The sequence below is a fragment of the Coturnix japonica genome, chromosome 1, assembly GCF_054131305.1.
Source record: "Coturnix japonica strain WE chromosome 1, WE-NBRP24, whole genome shotgun sequence".
Lineage (NCBI taxonomy): Eukaryota > Metazoa > Chordata > Aves > Galliformes > Phasianidae > Coturnix > Coturnix japonica.
The window spans coordinates 57,649,168-57,670,486 of NC_140663.1; the positions used below are offsets into that span (position 1 = coordinate 57,649,168).

Genomic DNA, 21,319 nt, shown 5'->3' on the forward strand with positions numbered 1-21,319 from the left:
AGATTGTTCTATAGCTTGTTGAGATGATAGAGGACATTTACAGCAGTGAATCTTTATCCAGAAAACATGAAGAATAAGAAATGTTTAGTGATGGCAAAACATCACGCTTAAAGTAGCTTTTTGAGTTTGATGGTTGCTTGTGTAGCTGAGACCAAACAGCAACTCAGGTTCGTCAGTGGAGTTACACAAACCTTGCGGAACAGGCCGTGGTATTTCCTTGCCACAGTGAGTTGTGCTGTATCAGGAGTCTCATGACAAGTAATGCTGGTACTTTTTCAGTTATTTTATCCCATGAAACAGCCAGTCCTATGAAAAAGAACCTATGAAATGCCTTGATGTTCTTTTCCCAACTCTGTTCTATGGCTGCTTCTGCTTCCCTCGCTCATGAAATTGCAGTACCTAAGATATTTTGAGTCATTAATCTAAGAGGAAAATATTCTGGTTTTGCTGAATTTGCCATCCAGTTGTATACTGAATGTGATTGTGGTGAAGTCCCATGAGTCTCAGATTCGTGAAGGGAAATAGTTTACACCTCTGAGCCAAGAGCCTACAGATAGAGGTGAGAGAGAGGGGAAATTCCTGTATGGATGATCATCAATTTGGATTAAATCACCTCAGATTGATGGAAGTGAATAGTATTGAGTTTGCAAACTCAATATTTGTGTACATTTTCTGCAGTAGAACTCAAGTATGAAGGAAGGAAAAGAAAAATACACTGCGTATGTTACAAGGTAACGTGATACAGTCAGAAACAGGATTACTGTCTTCTTTTGACAACTCATTTCTGCTGAGCAGCAGTTATCTATCTGGTGCATCTTTTCTGTGCCTTCCCAGTCTTTTTGGCTTGACCAGAAACAAAGACTGATGCCTTTTTCAGAATTTGCAGCCATTTATGCTGTTGTAGGCACTGGCACAGTGACGGTGCCACTGCTAGAGCTACTGGTTTAACTTTCTGTGCTCATCTCCTGATCAGAAGAAAGGCCCAGCCAATCTTGGCTGCAGGATGAAAGGATGAAGTTGTATGTAAAATGCTGTGAATGTAGTTTGATAAAGCGGTGCAGAAATTGCAGAACTAAGAAAATACAGTAGTTTTTATATGCATAAAAAGAACAGGAAATTATGCAGAACACGTGTGGGTAGCTTAAGCAGTTCAGTTGATAACTCATCCTTCTGACATCCGTTAGAAATAGCAAACTACCTGTGCACAGAGCTGCTGGGTGCTATTGGGCTTTTTGCTCAGTTTCCGTACTTGGGTATCACCACTGACTTCTGTGCGTGACTTTCACCTTCTCCCAGAGCTTCACACCTTGGCCTTGTCTCAGGAAGGCACTGTAACTTCGACTCGGTACAGCCTCTTCTGAGTTGTTATATATTGTTTTGCTAAAGTTTTCTTTCTGTCTGTGGAATGCAATGGTGCCTTTCTTTTGCCAAAGTATACTTGTGTTATTTTGCCAGTCTGTCATGTTGATGATGTCAGTCATCTGTTTCCTTCCATTGCTCTGATCATCTCTTGGTTCTTCATAAAATGTGAGCAGCACTTACGGACTGCTGTGGACTGTGCCTGTTGATCATCTCTAGTGGGCTTATCGGTAACAACGTTGTCTGTTTTACTTAGACAAAGATGGAATTATCCAGAGGTAATTTGCTAGATAAGAACCTGCAGCTGAACACCCTCTGCTTTCACCCATGTTGCCATTCAATGCTATAAGCATCTAGTTTGTTACTGCATTACTTTCTGCAATACCATGGCTTTCTGATATCTACTGAAGGTCTGACAGCTGACACTCTTCTGATCTGCAGAGCTTCAGTACCACGGGATTTGTTCAGTTCTTTTGAATGCTCCTATAGCTTCTCTTTTGTTTCCTATGCCTCCTAGCACCTGTTCAACTTCACAGGACTTAAAGCACCTGGTATACTGGATTGTGGCCTGTGGTCGTACTGCCTCTATAGACCTGTCAAGGAAAGTTGTAATTGAACTTGGTAACAAAAGAGCATTTCTATTAAAAAAGAAATAAAAAGGGTAGAAAACACCCATAGGAAAGCTGAAAAACTGAATAAAAACAATTCTGGAAACTGAACAGTCAAAGGGTTTAGGGAAATAATTTCTGCATTGAATGCAAGATCTACACCATGTTTAAAAATAAAAATGAATTTGTACTTTAGAGTTGCTCGAGAAAATAGGTGCTAACAAGCTTTTAATTCTGTGCTTGTCTCAGCAAGTGAGAAGACACAAAAATTTGACAAATTTTTAATTTGGAAGATGGAATTCAATGAGTTTTACATAAAAAGAATTTTAAAACTGACAGCTATTGTTGCAACCTTCACTTCAGGATTTGTCAATTGACTATGAAAGAAGAATGGATTACCTGAAATATTGAAAGTAATTGACACACGTTACATTGAGTGCAGCGTATATTTAATTACTCCTGCAAGAGGGATACTCAGACTTACCCTGCTTTGATCTGTCACTCCTTGGTGATAGCCTTAAAAAATGTGACTCTTGAGCACCTGGTATAGGGCCTTCAAACCTGTGTATGTTACTCTGTGTCCAGCCACCTAGGAGTGGAAAAAGCAGCATGGAACTCTAGGGTACCTTGTCTCCATCCTCTTAAGAAAGAAAGAGCTGAGGAAGGAGAGTAAAACCATTGTGTGTGATATAGGGGTAGGGAACTAAGTGGATAGATAATAGAAAGGAACACTTCTCATTAACCATACAATTTTCTTCTAATGGCTGTAATTAGTAATAGCTTTGGGCATCTTATCAAGGCTTTCTAATATGAGCACAAGGAGAGCATTTCTGTTTGTTCTAGATGGAAGAAATAATTAATGGATTAAGCATTGGCTGTATTAAAAGCTAAGTATGGCTTCTGGAATGTAGATAAAATCCTTTCCTAGGTAATCATAGCTCTTAACATCTTTGCCTGCGTGCAAGATGCTTCTCAGATCTCACAGACCCCTGGAAATCACTGTCAAACATTTGCAATAACTGCTTGACTCAGTACGGGTAGAAATAGCATTAATAACACTCTTCTTATAGAAAAGAGGCTGTAGGGGCTCCTTGATAGATTTTACCACATTTTTGGAAGTACTCTGTATTGCAGCAGCTGAAAACATCAATGATTTTTATCTTCCCACATACTTTCTCACTGTGTTATATCTGTCCTTGAGATGATGTTTCCCAAAATACAGTTTGTGATTCACTGTGGAAAAACCCTTTTCCTGAAGATTTATCTAAGCACTGTAAATAGTGGAAATCTGTACTGCAAAGAACTTGAATACTATGATACTGGGAAGTCCTGGGTTGCAGCTGCAAACACCTAAATGTGAGGTTGTACATCCTTCTGTAATGGCCATTAAATAAGACTGTTTCATCTCCACCAACAAAATACTGATGAACAGAACAATATAAGTTACGGAAAAAAGAATAAAGATGTGGGTATTCCTAATGCTACATGGAAGAAAGTGTTGTTTGTAAACTGAAACAAGATACATAAATCCAAAGTAGCCAAAAAGCAGTTGGCTCTAATTTATAAAGGCAGGTACAGCAATTGGATAGACCAACACAATGGGAAAGGTGTTATAACAAAGGTGTGATGACAGAAGGACCAGTGCGATAGAAAGGTGCTGTAAAGGAAGGGAAGAAGGTTCATATCAGAAGGTTCTAGGTTCACAGGGGAAAACCTCACCAAGAAGGGATCTCCAAGAAAAGATTGTTCCCTAGTGATAGTCAGCCCTTAAAGGCTCCACCTCTTCCTGTCTCACAGCTGAATTGCCTTCACCAGTGGTCCCTTGGCTGACCTGGTCCTTTCCCCAGGTGATCAATCAGTGGCTCAGGCCGTGACTCAACAGTTCCTGTACAGAGGGAAGTAAAGCTTAACAAACTGGATTGTTATGGACTTTCAGTTATGGTTTGAGAGGCCTTATTTAAAATTCCAAAATATTGTGTCTTTCTTATTTTATTACAACATCACCTGTGACAAATCTGAGAACTTAATTTAGCAGTACTGGCCCATTAAAATGGGAACAGCTGTTCACAAAATGAGGTTGCATGTTGTGCCTTTGCTTTCCTTCATCTAACAGTACAAGAACAATCTGCCTGACCTTTTGGCATTCAGGCACTATGCAAAATGAAGCAGTGTACTAATGCATAGATGGAATGACAGTGATATCAAATAGGTTTCAAAACTCAGTCAGCTTTTTAGGGTTACAAGAATTTTCTCCTTTCTTAGCCTAGCTATTGGAAGCAATTGAACATGAAAATGATAGTACTAGAGAGATGCTTATCCTTAACTGCCATGGTTTTTCTAGTTTACATCTAATACTCCAGGGAAAGTAAATTTGATCCAGAGGCCTTGATGCTGCCATTTTTGAGAGTTCAGCTGTTGAATTTCAAGAGGATGTTTCATTCCTTGTTGCTGCATTGCTGTAAATTTATCAAAGAAGATTGCTGATCTTAAATGTGTTTTTTGCATCAGCAGACAGGTACAGTCTGAAATGGATCATATTGATGAATCTCTGGTTGTTTCAAACTGTTTGTGGTATTCAAAGAAAGTACTAATAGTGGCTCCATAAAAAGATTCACATGAACTTTCACCAGGCTCCTAGCACATGTTAATCAAATGTGTTGGACCCAAACTGGAGTGTCTAAAGTTAGACTAAGAACAGATTTAGGCATCTTACTAAATGCAGACATCCTGACTTACGTTGCTGTCTATCTTCAGCTCCTATTTAACTTTAGTGGGATTTGCATTTGATCAACAGTCTAAAAGGTTAGACATCTTTTAAATAGAAATACAGTCTTAGTTTCCGGAAGCCTGGAAGCTGTTATTTAGGTTTCTAAGATCCTTAAAATGTATGGATGCCACCTGAAAAATGACTGAGGAAGGGAGAGAATGGTGGGCTTGAGTTTAGGCTAGATTTCTAACCAGGTGTGATGTGGGCAGGGAGAGGGAGAAATCATACTTTGCTACCTGGTTTTGTCCTAGGTTAATTTTTTAAAGATATTTGATTTGCTATTTTTACTTTCCTTAAATGTTTTAAATGGATTGCATAGCCTGGTTGTGGCCTGAGAAAGCAAATTTCAAATATAATATGAATAACAAATAATATAAAAATACTCATGTTTTTGAGGAAATCCCTTGTCAATACTGTCTTGGCACAGCTGTATATCCTGATATAGATTCCATTGAGTTCTGAGGTCAATCCTAATTCTATCAATAGGTCGCAACATTTAAATAGTAACTTTATTTTTTTTCAGCTCTGCAGCTTGTGAGCAAGCAGTTGTCATCTTCTGGCATGTATGTACATTGTATATAAGCATGCCAAGTTCTTATGCTTTAAATGAGCTTGGCGAATTACCAGGCCTTTGTATGTTTTACTTATAATTTCAGGAGTATTCTCTCATTTATGAAAGCATATGATTTGCATATATACTGATATGCAATGTAATGAAAATCAACTTTTCCTCCTGGTTTAGATGGCTGTAGAGTTGCTTTTAAATGTCAAAGATGCACCAGTTTAAATCTAGCGTTCAGCTTTTAGAATATATTTTTTCTATAACTTAAAGAAATACTGAAAATGGACATAAAATTGTGAGCCTGCTAGTGATGCAGTGCACAGACATGTTTGTTGTGGATAATATACATGATAAAAGACACATATTTTTTGGAGTGAGCCAACAGAAGCCCAATAGCAGCAACAAGCACAACAACAGATGTATATGGAATTTTGTGCCTGGAATGGAATGTCTGAATAGCACCTTTACTTCTGCAACGCCAGTAAAATCCTTAACTCCATAAATTATGAGAATGTTCAGCATAATCTTTTTTTCCTATAGTAGATAAAGTACAAACTAACTAACTAAATTTGTATTTTAAACACTAGTGATGTTAAAAATCAGCCTCAGGGTTGACCCACAGGACCTTACCTGACCTGAGGACTTGATGTATGTCAGCTAATATGGCCTCTAACATCAATAGGCCAACCATGTGCCACAAACTTCTTTCAGCTAGAAATAGCTTGCTATAGATCTTCTTTGTTTTTGTTACACTCCTTAAATATAAGTCCATCACACAGGTCTGTTTTGACTTGGTGCTGTTCTCTGTGCAGGCTGGTCATCAGCTGGTACTGATGTCTCACCAAAGTGCTTAATTTTTGAAAACAAAATGCATAGAAGCTATTTTTCTGATACATGAACTATTGCAGCTTCTATGTAAAAATAATTGCGGTTTGTTTTTTTTTTAAAGGGAAAAACGTATTTAAAGGTTAATAGTAGAATTCTAGTTTCTTAGTGGTCTGTTGCAAGATCTGCTGCTGTGACACTGAGTTACAACATAATACTTCGGAGCATTCACCCCCATTAAAAAGAAAGAAAAAATAGCTTTTCGTGCAGAGTTCATTGGTATGGAACCCAAACGCAGCAACAGTTCACAGTTTTCTGTGCTCAGTGTTTATGCACGTAAGATAAATCATATGACTTTTGAGTGTGCATTAGTGAGAGATAAAGCTGCCAGTGCAAACATTGTAGGACTGGGCATTTTGAAAGATGCTTGGCACTCTGTGAAGGAACTAAGCCCACGAGTATCCGGAAGTGATGTAACGTTGCATGTGTTAATGCAAACAATCTTTTGCAATGTTCGTGAGAAAGGGAAGTAAGTATTTAGGAAAGTTTTGGTGAAATGATGGTGCTTTATGACTTTTATGAATTTTTGTTTACCGAAAACAGTTCTTGGCACATGGAACTCTGACAGGAATTTACATGAAAAGCTATTCCTGGAAGTAAGAGTGAGATGCTTATGTTACTGTACCACCAAAAAATGCCATTATTTATAATTGTGTAACTTTCAATTTACTTTTGACGGTAGGAGGAAAATGTTTCGGCCTTATGTCACGGAGTTTGTGGTCTACTCATGAAACACTAGATGCTTTCAGTTCGTAAAAGGAATTACAAGCAATTCTCAGTTTCCTGCAACGTTTAGTGTTCAGAATTGTGGTCTTCACCATTACTCTTTAAGCAGCTTTTTCTTTTTTAGTCTCTGCTGTCAAATTAATGTTCTCTTTGTTAATGCAGTTGCTATGATAAATGAATTTAGCAAATAAGTCTATCCTGAGGGATCCTAAACCTTCTTAAAAATAGAGAGGCCAATCCCTGTTTACTTACTGTAAACTGCCTGAGTTTGGTTAAAGCTGCGCATATGCCCCTGGACAAATAAATCCATTATAAATGCAGTATTTATGGCAGTATCACCAAAACTGTAAGCATAGTTATTTTTCCCATTAAAATATTTTTCCTGCAGACATTTTGGTCCGTTTAATTCTGTAACTTTAATTAGAAGCAAGTTATGCACAGAGAACTGGAGGAAAGCAAGTGAATAGAAATGTACCTTTGCCTGAGGTAAATATCCCTTGTCACACCTGAAATATGTGACCGGACAAATCTCAGTCTTGCTGGAGATCTAAGTAGGAAATTCCCTTCATTCCTCTTTAGATATTACGTTTGTGGCATCTTTGTTTCTTATCATCTATATAACATCCTTGCTTTGTTTCTTATTATGTATATAACATCCTTGGTTAACAACATAATGTTTATATGGTATGAAGTGAAAGTTTTGTGGAAACTCCACCAGATACAAAGAGCACAATAGCACTATTTGATTGAGCAGATCTGCAGCTATGAAACGTTCTTTTTCAACATCATCACCACCTTTAGTGGCGTATTTTTGCTCTTATAAAAATAATTCTACACCCGTGGAGGTGACCCGCTGTCACTGTCAGTACTGAAACGCACTTTCACCACCTCACTGTGCTCATATCCCCTGTTTGGTCTCCAGAAATGATCAGCAAGTGTCAGTGAATGTCAGTGGGTGCCATTTTTTCTGACACACTGACACACCTTTGCTTCATGGACGCTTCTATGTTAGGTGCTATTGTGTCAGTCCGTCCTTCGACTGCCATCTGTCACACAGCAACAATGTGTAATGGCATTTGGTGGGGAGGTTCAGCCTCTCCTGCCATCCCACCAACCTCTGGTACTGTAGGCCAAGGTCATGAACTAGGAGGGGTTACCTTTGGAGCGGCCCTGGTAATACTTCTGGATACAGATTGAAATGGTCTTGTTACAAAGAAAGCTGATGGAAGCCATCTTTAAATGACAATATATACTGCTACAGATCTGTATTCATGGCATATTTGTTTGAAACTTCATGGACAAGCAGTGCTGAACTTTTTTGAAGGAATGTGATTGGTATGGACTTGCATAACCTTTACTTGTGGAAAATCAAACTAATCTCATGGTAGTTATGGGGGGAAAAAAAAGCAAGGATCACTGTTGTGTGTTTTTGTGCAACAGGGCAAGTTTGGTTGTTTTCTAATCGAAACAAATTTGTATACAGGCTTTTGCTTCTCTTAATTATTGTGTAAGATGTGTTACATCACAACAGAATGATACATACAGCTTTAGCGCATGCAACTGACAACGTTTGTTAAAGATTGCTGTTCGTTAAAGCAGTTCTAAATTGGACTGTATGGTGCAGGTGCTTTAAAACTATGATCTACGATTTCTTGTATCCATTTATCTGTTTAGTGGATTAAAATTAATTCAGAAAGTTTAACATGAGATGGAAGCCATTAGTTCTTTGCTTCCTGTCCTTGACCAGACAATTTCGTTCACATGTCTGGGAAATATGAATTAGTTCAGAATGTTTTTTGCTTTTCTTGTTCTCAGTTTATACTTCTATTTTTATCTGAGGTTACTACATCATTAAAGTAGCGATTCTTCCTTCACAGGCCTATGAAGAGTACACCAGCAAACTAGATGCTCTACAGCAGAGAGAGCAGCAGTTATTGGAATCCATGGGAAATGGAACTGATTTCTCTGTCTCCAGTTCAGCTTCAACGGACACAGTTGCATCATCTTCCTCCTCTAGCCTCTCTGTAGCACCTTCATCCCTTTCAGTTTATCAAAATCCTACTGATATGTCACGGAATAACCCTAAGTCTCCACAGAAACCTATTGTTAGAGTCTTCCTGCCCAACAAGCAAAGGACTGTGGTAAGTCAATTTCTTTCAGCGTCCTCAGAACCTCAGTATTTCCTGTGGTCTTCGTGCAAAAGTTAATGTAGGACCTCAAAGGCAGCCGTATTTGTGCTCTGCAAAACTCAGTTATTTTGCTGTGTTCGCTATTTTCTACAGTGTTAATACAAAGATGTGTTCTGTACTGCAGTAATGGACAACACTTTCATGAGTTCTATAAGAGTTGAAGCAACTTGAGTATTTGCCTAAAAACATCTCTCTTAAATGAATAGTATTCTAACATTTTTCAACAGATAGGGGATGCCAGGAAGCTCTGCTTTTTGTAATATACAAAATAACTGATTCGTTTAAAAGGACAGGTCTGGGGAAGTTAATGTTTTCCATATAGTCAAAGTTGCTAGCAGCTGTGAATGCTTGATAGCTAGGAACAACCTCTTTCAGTTAAGGAGGGCTGATCAGAATGCTTGCTAGCTTTTGTTGTCTTTTCCCTCCCAGCTCGCTGTGATGAGTGCATTGTGATGGGAGTCTATCACGCGCTGTGTGGAGAACTGACATAGGGGTGAACGCTGCTGCTGTTAATAGGAGCTTGCAAGCGTTACTGTGTTAGTGTTGCCTATTAACTGCTTGAAAACTGCTGTTTATCAGTTTTGGCAATGTTGCAGTGATTCCTGGGGTTGCAGGAAGAGTTGACTTTTTGCAGGCTATATAACTGTGCTTTTATAGGCATGATGGTTTTACAAGCGTGATACCTACTGAACAGTCTCAGTATGTGCTTTTGAACAATACGCTGACCAGCAAACAATGGCTGTCAGCAGTTTCTAAGCGCTTTTTTGTAAGTCCTTCCACTTAAAAGGGAAGCTGCGGTCCCAGTGGAAGTGGAAATTGAGATGATTGTACAGCCAGTGTCTATGTGAAACCAGTTGTTTTCATAGCAGACAGAAATTGGCTATCACTGAACTGTGACTGCATGTGGAAATGCATTGCCAACAAAGAGGTGAAAACACAGATGACATTGGAAGGCATGTTCTTTCCCTTCCCTACTGCTTTCCTTTCTTCTCTCCCATAAAGCAACAGAAATCAGACTTCCTTTTTTTGTTTTTTGTTTGTTTGTTTGTTTTAATGACAGCTTAATAATTCAGGATATTGCTAAAGTGTGAAAGTAGTTTTTGATTTTTTTTTAACCTAGAGAGAGGGGTTTTTGATATAAACTACAACCACTTTGTAGCGCAGTACAGATGTATAGTGTTAAACAAGCTGATTTTGTTGTCTGCATGTGAGGATTGGCTAAGCACCTAGTGCTACCTGTATTTGAAATTTGGAGAAAAGATAATGGACTTCGGAGAGACCGTGGTTTCTTCTCTGCGTGTTCTGCCCAGTCTGTCTGGCTGTTAAAGCCCCAAACCCTGTGATCAAGTTGTCCACAAGTATATCATTTCCTGCATTGTTCTGTGCATTTCTTGTTTCTGCACGTTCTCTTCTTCTCTAAGCTGTATAAAATGTTTCTACTCCTATTTTTTTCTCCTCACATGCAGTATTCTTCTCCTTCCCTCCTCCTCTTTTTTAACTTCCTCCTCAATCCTTTTATTGGAGGAATATTTTAAGGCTTTTAGCAAGTCTGAACTATTTTGCTTTTAAAGCAATCATTTTGTATGAAGAAGAGTTTATAGTTACGCAATACACTGCAGCAAACTTGTAGGCATGTGTCATTTTTTCTGTTCTTTATAAATGTGTGTTTCACCAAGTTTGAGTTAGACTACAAATACGATCACCGGAGAATATCGTTGGCCTTTCTTTTAGGTGTCCTGTTTGCACAAACAAGTTCAGTCACTTTCTAAATATGTAAATCTGATTACAGTTGAGGAATAAGAGGTATCACGTAGCTCATACTGAAATTCAGTTACATGCTGTTATTTAGGTCAAACCAGTGCATCTCTAGGGTTTTAAGTAACAGATTAGCGTGGTATGCTCTGAAGTATGTGAGGCTCTTCTTCCCCAGACTCCTCTCATTTTAATCCCAAAGTTTGAGGTTTCTGATGAACATAGTGATTTGACAGTATTGGTCATGCTCATTAGGAGCTTATGGACTTAATTGCTCTAGTTAAGTGATCACATTCAAGAACACCAGCTTGTCTCTGACAGTGTCTTAACTAGGAGTTAACTTTCTACCTTGAAGATGTGCTGTCATTTGAGGGAACTATGACCAAAACTTAGCAGTAATGCTCAAGGGAAGAAGAGTTTTTCCAACACTGTATCTAAGTGCTTTTTCTGGTTATAGGAGGCAAATGAGGTTTAAGTTGGATATTTAATCAGGGAGAGGCTCTTATCTCCTGCTCTCTACTGGAGTCTAAGCACTATTTGCATTCCCAGAGTTGTTCCACCAGATGTGGGACACTGAGCATAGCTTCATGAAAATTTGTAGTCTCTTGTTGCAGAGCAAGCAAAACAACTTCCCCCCCACACACATACTCACCTGTACCAATAAAAGGGTAGGAGGCAGCCAAGTGATAGAGGGAAGGTACAAGTCTCCATAGTCTCATGTCTAGTGTGTGTCTGCAGCTGTGCTTATGTAAAGCAACAGACAGGTGCATGCAGATGCAAAGAGGAATGAGATGCGCTGGTGGATTCATTGGCTGGAAGCTCAGATTGACAAAATTCAGTAGGTACTTGTAGGGCACTGTCAACAGAAGGAGGCTAGACCTGAGAAATGTAACCAGGCTCTGTCTCCAGGAGGGATGTCGTCTTTGGTGGTGGGACAGACTTTAGACCAGATTGTTTCCTGCCAGATGTCTGTGCTCCAGAAGTTTCGCCCTGCTTCATGTGCTGTGTAGCAAGATGGAAGTCAGCTCCTGGTCTGTTTGGAGCATCTCATTTTTGGTTGGAAAAAAAAGCAATTAGAAATATATGCGTGGGTCTGAATTGTTATTTTGCAGTACCTGATGACCAGGGAGAGAGCTGGCTTCTTAATTCAGTTTTGCACTTTGCTTGGATCTACTTAAATTACTAAGTTGAAGGTGTATTTAGCAAACTTAGTGAATTCTCTGTTTAAGAACTGGAAATTGGTGCTTATAGGGACCCTGGGTGTTGACGTTATTGGTCTTGAAGTTGAACTTCATGTCTGTGAAATCTGAAACAGACTTATATTACTGAGCATGTTAGGAATTTCTTGTGTGACGACTCTTAATGTAGTTGCTCTGTTTTCAATATTTATGGACCCTACTATCTCTAGTACCAATCACATATGGAATTGTAGAACTGGGAACCCACTCCAGGAGTTGAGCGAACTTGCCAGATACAAGAGAAGCTTTGTTTTCTAATACCAAGGAACACAGTTACACTTCTTAAGCTGACTTTATGAAAACTGGCTATAATTAAGCCAGTAATGGAGAGCCCAACCTTCTTATTTATCTTTGGTTATATTTTAAAACAACAACAGCCTTCTGTTATTTGTTTAGAGCTACGAGAAATGCAGGAAATGGTGGAGGGGAGCTGCTTACATTCCTGACTAGCAACTGCCTCAATACTGAAGATGTTTCTACGTTTGTGTTTATGAGTGGTATTGTTTGTGTGTAGGATCAAGCAAATACATCTGTTTTGCTCGGCTCCACCTAGAAATATAATGAGGAAACTAATGGAGTACAAGGAAACAAGACCATGATGACCAGCATAAGTAGTTTGTGTAGCTGATGTGAAGTTTCTTTGTATGTGTCACGGTAAAGCAGAGCATTTGACAGAACTGTTATCCTAATGTAGGAAGAGGCTTGAATTTGCTTCGTGGAAAACTTAACCAGTAAGTGGTGGAATCTACTGCTACTGATTAATTAGCAGTTGAAGTCAGCATCTTGATTTGGCTGACAGCACAGCAGAATTAGAATAGAACATTTATGAAAGCAAAAGCGAGTAGCTGGGTTGATTAGTTGGAGGGAGAGCAACGCACATGAAAATGTCAGAAATAAGACTGTTTTCCTGTGTAGTCAGCTTGGGAGGAGATGAAGTTTCCCTCTCTGAACAACCTCTCAGAAAAGTCAACAGATTGTGATTCTCTAAAGAAAGGAAGGGTTCATCCATCCCCTGTAATGCAGGGAGACAAATGTAAGTCCTTCAAAGAAATACATGTGCTTTTCTGCTATCAGTGGCATGGTTCAACTTCCATCTTAAATATCTTTTGGAGAAGTGTTCTGCATAGGCGTGATCAGGATAAGTTTCTGTGGGGCTTTTCTTGTTTGTTTCTTTGCTTACTTATTAGGCCAGAGAGAAAAGATTTTGATGTAATAAAAACATAAGGTGGTAAAGAGCCTGTCTGACATCATCAGTTGCTTTGCAGAAAAAAAAATAATAATGGGACTTATCCAAACTTTGTATGGGAGAATTTAGGGAAAATGAATTTAAGCTTGTTTTGGGTTTTAAGCTGATAGGCTTGGGAAAAGGAAAAAAATCCCTATTCCCATTTGTTAGAGCTGTTGCATTACTTGCCTTTCTCTGTAAAGGCTGACAACCCATAGTTACAAACTGTTGAGGAATTTCACTGATGAGATTATGTGGCTACTGTATTCACAGTGCGTCCTGTAGGCATATGTTTGGCAAGTATGTTGAACCTCTGTCAAGGGCAGAAGGAGTTATTGAGGCAGAAAATTGGGATTGAGCTACAACGTACTTGTGCGCTTAATTTTGCTCATGTTGATGTTGGTCATTTCCTAGTAGTTCTTTCAGTCTAGCAAAATGTCCTTTTGGAATATCTTTATGGAATGTCTAAGAGCTGTAAGAGCATCTATAATGCATCAGACCTAAGGCGTAGCCCTGTTTCTTCCATCAGTGGTCACAAATGTAAGTCTATTGGGAGAGTACAAGAACAGAGCAGGCATGCGGAATATTCTCCTGGAGTGTTCTTTTGAGTATGAACTGTTTGTCACACAGTTGTTGTTAGTTGAAGTGTTTTCTGTTTGCTAAACCATAGTCCAGCCTCCACTAAACCTGTGCTGTAGGTGCTGGAGGTTTGTCTTGTGGCAAGGATTCCATTGGCATGCTCATACGTTGTGTGAGTAATCGAATTTAGTGTTGGACTTGGTTTCTGTGTGCAGGATCTCTAGCTTTTGCACTTTGTACTGGAGGAGGTACAAAGCTGTTTAATACAAGACCTTGGTGCAACAACAAATGGCTAAAACTCATCATAGCTGCGGTGAGGATTAGTATTAGGGTTCTGTCAGTGTTTGGATTTTTAGTAGGAAAGAAGGGAACATGGTTAGGGCAGTCTGTAACTCTGGCGCTTTATGGAAAAGATTTAAGTCACTTATAAATTAACACTCTTGACTTGATCTTGATTACTGAAGGAAATCTCTTCCAGCTAAATACCAGTAGTGTGAGAGGACAGTCTGAAAGCAGATGTGCGTTCCTGAATGGTGGTGTGCTGGAGTGTGGGAAGTTAGGAGAACTGGTAGGTGTGAGAAATAATGGGTAGCTGAAAGGTGTCGGGTGATGACGGCTCTTCCTTTTAATCTGACTGTGGCCTTTTGCTGTCTGCGCACTGCTGGCTTCCAGAAGAAATGTTTGCCTCGTGTTGTCTGACCTCCCTGGTGGAATTGTTACAAGGATAGTTAAGAAGGCTCTGCTGCTGGGCTCTGAGTTTAGAGGTGGCCTTTTCTGCACTATCTGCTCTTCTGGGAGCATGAACAAGTTGAGTTGGGTTGTTTGGAATTTTGTTTCTGCCTGTAGTGGTCTGAGTAGAGACCGTGAAACTAAGGGAACTTCTTCTGTGTTGTAGAAGATTGTGTGGTCTCGCTTAGGAGCAATTAGAGATTATTAGTGTGAAAAGTCAGCATGAATTTGGTTCGGAAAAGGTCACTTCACTGTTGTCTTCATACGTATCATAAAAGGGTCACAAGTGTATACATATTTGAAAGTTCACGAGATTTGTACTTTTAAGTCCAGAAATTAAGCAGGATTGCAAATGCTGAAATGATGACAACTCTTAATTTGGGTTTCTCACTCTTGTCACGCCTTCATTAATTAGAACAGCTGCCTTTTAATTAGACAAGCAATCATATAGTCTTTTCTGCAGTCTTGAAGACCAGGAGAATCAGATAATTTATGCAAACAATTTTGGTAAGGTAAAAATAATTTATCATGCAGTCACAACTGGATTGCTTTGAATGCAATGAGTACCAGATTAACAAATATAACATGTCTTCTGAGTTAATATTTGCACCTTACTTTCTGCAGGTAATGGTGTGTGTTTGTGCCTCAAGCTTACAGATGTGTAAGCATTGAATTTCTATAGGCATTCAAGCTGTCCTACCAGTTTCACCTGTCAAGTATAAGGATAATTCGTAGAGGGGATGTTTAGGCAGCTGAATAAACTAGTTTTTGGCTTTTAATTACACACCTGGTTTAACATGATTAGGTTCTTCTAATCAAAAGCAATTACGAATTCCCACGTCTTATCGAATGCACTGAAAGCAGAGTTTATGCAGCCTATGCCGGTGAATATATTCTGAATGCATGTGAATGCTTTGGGATTTTATGCGTCATATGAACTAACTGGTAGAATGAATCACTGGCTTTCAACTAAAAATTACTGATAATATATTTTTTTTAAATACTTCCATCAGGGAGAGCGTTTGGCCTACCACTCCTATTACTGAAAGGCAGAATCAAATGAGACATAGTGACCTGTTTTTATTGAGAAGTAGTTAAGCCAAATGCAAATATGCAACCAAAAGTTTATTATGAAACAGGACTTTACTACTGCTCGTAAGTAAATCTGTCCTTTGTATCTAAGGAAGCCAGAAGAATGTCTCTTTGAAGCTGGTGGGTGAAGCAAGGTGAGCAGAGGTATAACAGCAGATTGCACTGGCTTTAGTTACGATGAAGCTGCTTCTGCATTGCCTGAGAGGAATGTTTTGGTGTGGTTTTTAATTTTTCTTCATTTTTCCCTTCGCTTAAAGAAACTGTCTTTATCTCGACCCACGAGTTTTCTCACTTCTATTCTAGTTCTTTTCCGCCTTCTTACCTGGAATGAGCAAGCAGGCAGCTAGGTAGTGCTTGGCTGCCTGCCGGGGTTAACCTACCGTGCAAATCAAGCTGTGTTGGATAAACTCAAAGTTGTTGAATTCAAAGGGAATAATTTAATCCACTTCAATTTTATTGACACAGTCTTATATTGCAACGGTAAAAATAAGGAAAACTTCTCATTATAAAATCGATGGCTTGTCATCGTCTGACTTGCCTCGTACAACATCAGTCATTGCTTTTTATAAGGGTATTCCTCAAGTATGGATTGTTTAGTGTGTGATGACAGCTGAGCAAAAGGCCAGTTATGGAATTAAGATTTCTTACTTTAAGAGATGGAAAGTCTGTCTGTATAAAGTAAATCAGTGTTACAAAAAATACTGTTTGGAGTGTTTCTTTCAGCCCATAACATAGCAGGCAGGCATTTGGTGGAACGGAATAAAAATCACAGGTCTGAAAATAACCAGAAATGTTTCAGTTTAGTTTCTGGTAAATCATACTTAGATGTGTTGCCTCGTGTGTCATTTAAGTAAACTAATCAACCAAAGCTTTAACAGTATATGGTAGTATATATGCTACTTTGATACAGTCATACTCCTTTTTGGGAGCTGTTACAATCAATTTAGAGAAGGATGTGATTTCTAAGCTTTCCATGGTACGGTATCTTTTCGTTATCTTTGATGTGTTTAGAGTTTGATTGTTCAAGACAGGATGTTATGGGCTCAGGGGCCTGGCCTATGAGAAGGATTTAAATAATCTGTTTTGTAACTTTAAACTTCTGATGCATGTAGGTTTTGGGATTGAGCAGGCTTTCTCATCACTTGAAGAGCAGAGACCACTGGGTCTTCAAATCTCATACAGTTCCTATGGATATTTTCCTAAATAAGAACTTCCTTTTATTAGTGGGTCACTCAGCCTTCACATCTTCTGGCACTGGCATTCAGCCTAACAAAGCTTTTAAGGTGGAGATCCAGATGTCTGCTATGATCTTCTTAGTGAGTGTTTTGAAGGGTAAATCCCAGACTGTGTTCAGAAAATACTTGAAAACGTTATAGTTGAAGGCAGCTTTTGAGAAGACACACTAGATCTGATTCAGTGTGATTTAGGCATGACGTACTCTTGATCAAACATTTGTGTTGACATAAATCAGTTGTGTTCTATAAATGAGTACATTCTAATGGCATTAGAGGTGCAGGTGCTGGTTGCAGATGTCTACACAAGTTAAGCATTTGATGGAATGGCAACAGCTTTGTAAATGGGTAAATTCTGTTCAACTTCACTTGGAAGCAATGTGTAGCACAATGCAGTTGTCTCCCTTGTGTTTTATATGCGTAATACGTTTAAGATTAATATTCCTAATTGTTTCTTTTCCTCTGGAAGCAAGTCGGAGCATCATGCCCTGAGATCAACAGCAGCAGTGTTTGAAAGCCATGCTTTTTATTATACTGAGGATGTTCTGTTCAGCATCATCTTAAGTCCACTTTGCTGCAGAAGGGAGTTAGTCTTATCTGGCTGATTTGATTAATCGTTTGTCCTTCATGTGTAAGGAAAGAAGCTTTGAAATTCAAGCTTGGTTTTTTGAGACCCTTACATGTACAAGGGGAAAACTATCGTTGTGTGACAGAACAACAGCTTAGTTCATTTCTCACCCATCACAATTGAATACTGTGAGTGTGTGGCTGACATGTGTAATCATAAAGATAGTAACAAGGAAAACAAAATGTGATCTTTGGAGGGGAGATAAATACTCTGAAGTGATACTTCAAAATCACAAGTGAAATGTTGTGGTTACTGCACCTAGTGCTCCAGGTGTTGAGAATTTGGGTGAAACTCTGAGGTATCTTAATGCATTGCACTTTATCGGAGTGAACAGAAATACTGCACTAAGATGGGGAGAAAAATGAATAGGCAAACTAGTTTTGAGAGTTGTAATGCTGGCTGTTTGGAGCTGCACAGCCTGCCCACTGTCAGGGAATACCTTCATTTGGATTTTGAAGTGCTTGCTTGTCTCTGTTGTTATAAAATATTGGAAGCCGCACTAGAGTAAGGAAGCCTTTTTAAGTTAGTGAGATTATGGCTTGAGTTTCTGTTCTGATGTTGGGTGAGTGATGTAAGAGTTATTTAAGGATTTCTTACTGAGTCAGGAATGACCTGATTTACAGAAAGAAACGCATTATGCATTCCTTAAATGCTTGTGGATGCAGTGTTAAATGCATATCAGCAATATTTTTAGGAATACTTACTGTCCACAGAAGTGGTTTACATGAGGACAATAAAGGAAATTAAGTGCTATTCACTCTCTTTATGTGGTAAAATTGGCTTGAGGATTTTTGGAGGCACCAAAATCGTTTTTGTTCATTTTTTAGGACTTCATATTTGCAAAATTGTGCACGTTTTGATGTCCTCCTGAATCACTACTTGCCTAATTCAAGGTGCATGAGTAGATTACTGTCTCTGGTGTATAAGTAAGCTATGCAGTTAATACGTATTGCAGTCCATATTGGCAGCTTTGTTGCTATTCCTTAGCTTTGTATATAGCCCATAGTGTTCATTTTTGAAAAGCAGTTTGCCAAATCAGCTGTTGAGCTTTTTCTTAAAATAAATAAACCTGTTCTGACTTACAAATACTAGAAGTTTGTATAACTTAAAGAAACCCTCAACAGTCAAAATTTAGACCCAGGTCCCCTAACTAGAACTAGTGTGATGTTGTAAGAGGTAGGTGATGTGAAACGTCTGGGTTCTCTTAGTTACAAGATAAAGGGATAAAAATACAATGAATGGACGTGGACAAAAAAAGGATTTGACGTATTAAGCATTCTTTATTTGATGCAACAAAACACAAATATTGTCCAGTTTACTGGATTACAGAAATAAGGAAGTATATATTGGAACAGATCAAAAGCTTTATCACAGGGAACAATTTTTATCACAAAAAATAAAATAAAAAATTAAAAAAGAAAGTGCCACTGTGATTTGGTCAAAGCAGTCTATGGGAAGCCCATCAAAATCCATTGAAAGAACTGGAAGCCCACTGGGGCCACTTGGCAGACATGCGGATGGCTGCCGCTCCCAAACAACCACTCTGGGTTGCCTGTCTGTGCATTGCGTGAAGGAAAGAGTTCAGCTGGTTTCTTAAAATGGAGTCGTGTCGCTTTCATGGTACAGGACTTTTCCCATTTGAGTGTGAGAAGAGACTGGGGGGAGGGTGTGGAAGGAAGGTTTCAGTGTGCCTTCTTTGCATGGTGAGATTTCTGCTTCGCTGCAGTCTGTGGTGTGGACTGAAGGAGGGGGCTGGAGGGCTACATGCACAGATGGTGATGGACCACACTGTTCCAGTCTGGGAAAATGATTAATCAATACTAGAGAGATTTGTTCAAGTACCTAGTTCTTTAGCCTTCTGTTTCTTTGCTCATGAGCTCTGTAAGAGAATGTTCTAAATGTTATGCTGACTCAGGATCCTGATGGTTTTAAGAGTAATTAAAACACTGTTTTCTAGCTAGATCTTCTTTGTAAATGGCAGTGAAGAGAACAAATGTTCTGGCTATGGTTCTGACTGCAAGATGCCTAAATATGGTTCAGAATTTAATAGAAGGAACTCGAGACAGTGATACTGAGGAACAGTGAAATGATAAGCAAGGGAGATAGTTAATGCATGCTTTTTTTCATCATCCTGTCACACTTGCTTAGCTGTGGGCAACTTTCATGCTACCTGAATTTTTATAGCATATCTTTCTGATCTTAATGATCTCTTAAAAGGAAGCCTGTAATGTCATAATCTTGTTTTCAGCTCAAATTAATAAAAAGCTGCCTGAGGTGGCATTATTTACACCATTGTAATTTATTGATAGAATTGGAGCTCTTCAAGTTCCTGGTGCAGCCTTTTGTTCCCCCAGGTGCTGTAGCATGCTGTTCTTAATGTGGGATGGCTTTTGTTTCCTTTAGTGCTGGAGGAAGAGTATGGCTTCCAACGAGCAGAAGATTCTTACTCTGTTTCTCTTCCTCCTGTTTTTAATGCTAGTTGCCCTTCTGCCACTGGGCATTTTATCCTTGCCCTTACCCAGGTCTGCATTTTACTACCCTGGTTTCTTCTTACACTTAATTCTTGGAGGTTCTCTTCCTAAGCTAGAGTTTTTCCCCCTCTCTGTGATTGTTTCTAACACTTCCTGTATACAGTCTTTTTTTTTCTATTTTTTAATTTTTTTTTATTAATTTTTTTTTACCACTGTGTTCCTTGTCCAAACTGAGCTTTTTATTCTTAAACACATCACAAAAGCTGCTGCTTCTGTATGTGCTCCCAGTGTTGTCCCAGATGTTTCAAACAGCTCTTCCCTACATAGAAGTTAATCTTATTTTTGTTTCCCTTCCTCTGCTTCATTAAGCCGTTCAGTCTGTCTTCCTTCCATCTTACTGGTTGTTTCCTACTAATCTACTGATACCAATCCCATCTCCCAATTTAGATGTGCTTTTCCTGACCAGTTTTTGAGTTGTCCTGCCTCCCTTCTTCTATTTTTTTGTCACGATCAGCTGCTTTCCTGCCTCTACACGTTCATAGAATCATAGGATGGCCTGGATTGAAAAGAACCATAATGATCATACAGTTTCAACCCCCTGCTATGTGCAGGGTCACCAGCCACCAGACCAGGCTGCCCAGAGCCACATCCAGCCTGGCCTTGAATGCCTCCAGGGATGGGGCATCCACAACCTCCTTGGGCAACCTGTGCCATTGTGTCACCACCCTCTGAGTGAAAAACTTCCTTCTAGTATCTAACCTAAACCTCCCCTGTCCAGTTTAAAACCATTCCCTTTGTCCAATCACTATCCACCCTCATAAACATTCCCCTTTTTTTTTCTTAGTCAATCTGTCACCCTCTCTGTGTTTGTATTTCTTCTTTGACCTCTGTGGATATTCATGGTGAAATAAGCGTGGGTGCTGGAAAGATAAACTTGAGGCTTCTGTGGAACTTCTACCTCAATCCAGCAAGACCTGTATTTACAGGGAAAATACCCCTAAGCAGAAGAACACCTTAGCTGGGTGGAGTTGGTTCTTGGTTGGTCCTGTCATGGAAGGCTGACAGGACCATCTGAAATCTGAATCCATCTGAAATCCTCCGAGATTTTTGTGAAAAATGCTTACTGTCTGTTTGTAAATATGGATGTTGGAAGCAGGGAGAAATATGTTACAAGCAGTTAGTTTCAGTGAGAATGGTTAAGTTGGTGGAGATGTCAGTTCCAGTCCTCTGTTGCTTAAAATGGATCGTTGACAATATTGACAGTAATAGGAGCTCCC

General features: G+C 39.2%; 1 protein-coding gene across 5 annotated transcripts in view; it reads left to right on the forward strand.

Annotated features, from left to right (window-relative positions):
- BRAF (B-Raf proto-oncogene, serine/threonine kinase) overlaps window positions 1–21,319 on the forward strand; it is a 77,524-nt gene that overhangs the window by 13,138 nt on the left and 43,067 nt on the right. For all 5 annotated transcript variants that reach the window (XR_014936340.1, XR_014936339.1, XM_032445664.2 and 2 more), the window contains exon 3: window positions 8,785–9,048. Coding sequence is in view for 3 of the 5 variants with exons in the window: in XM_032445664.2 (XP_032301555.1) it covers window positions 8,785–9,048 (264 nt within the window). In the remaining 2 variants the exon portion in view is untranslated. The remainder of the gene's footprint in view (window positions 1–8,784; window positions 9,049–21,319) is intronic.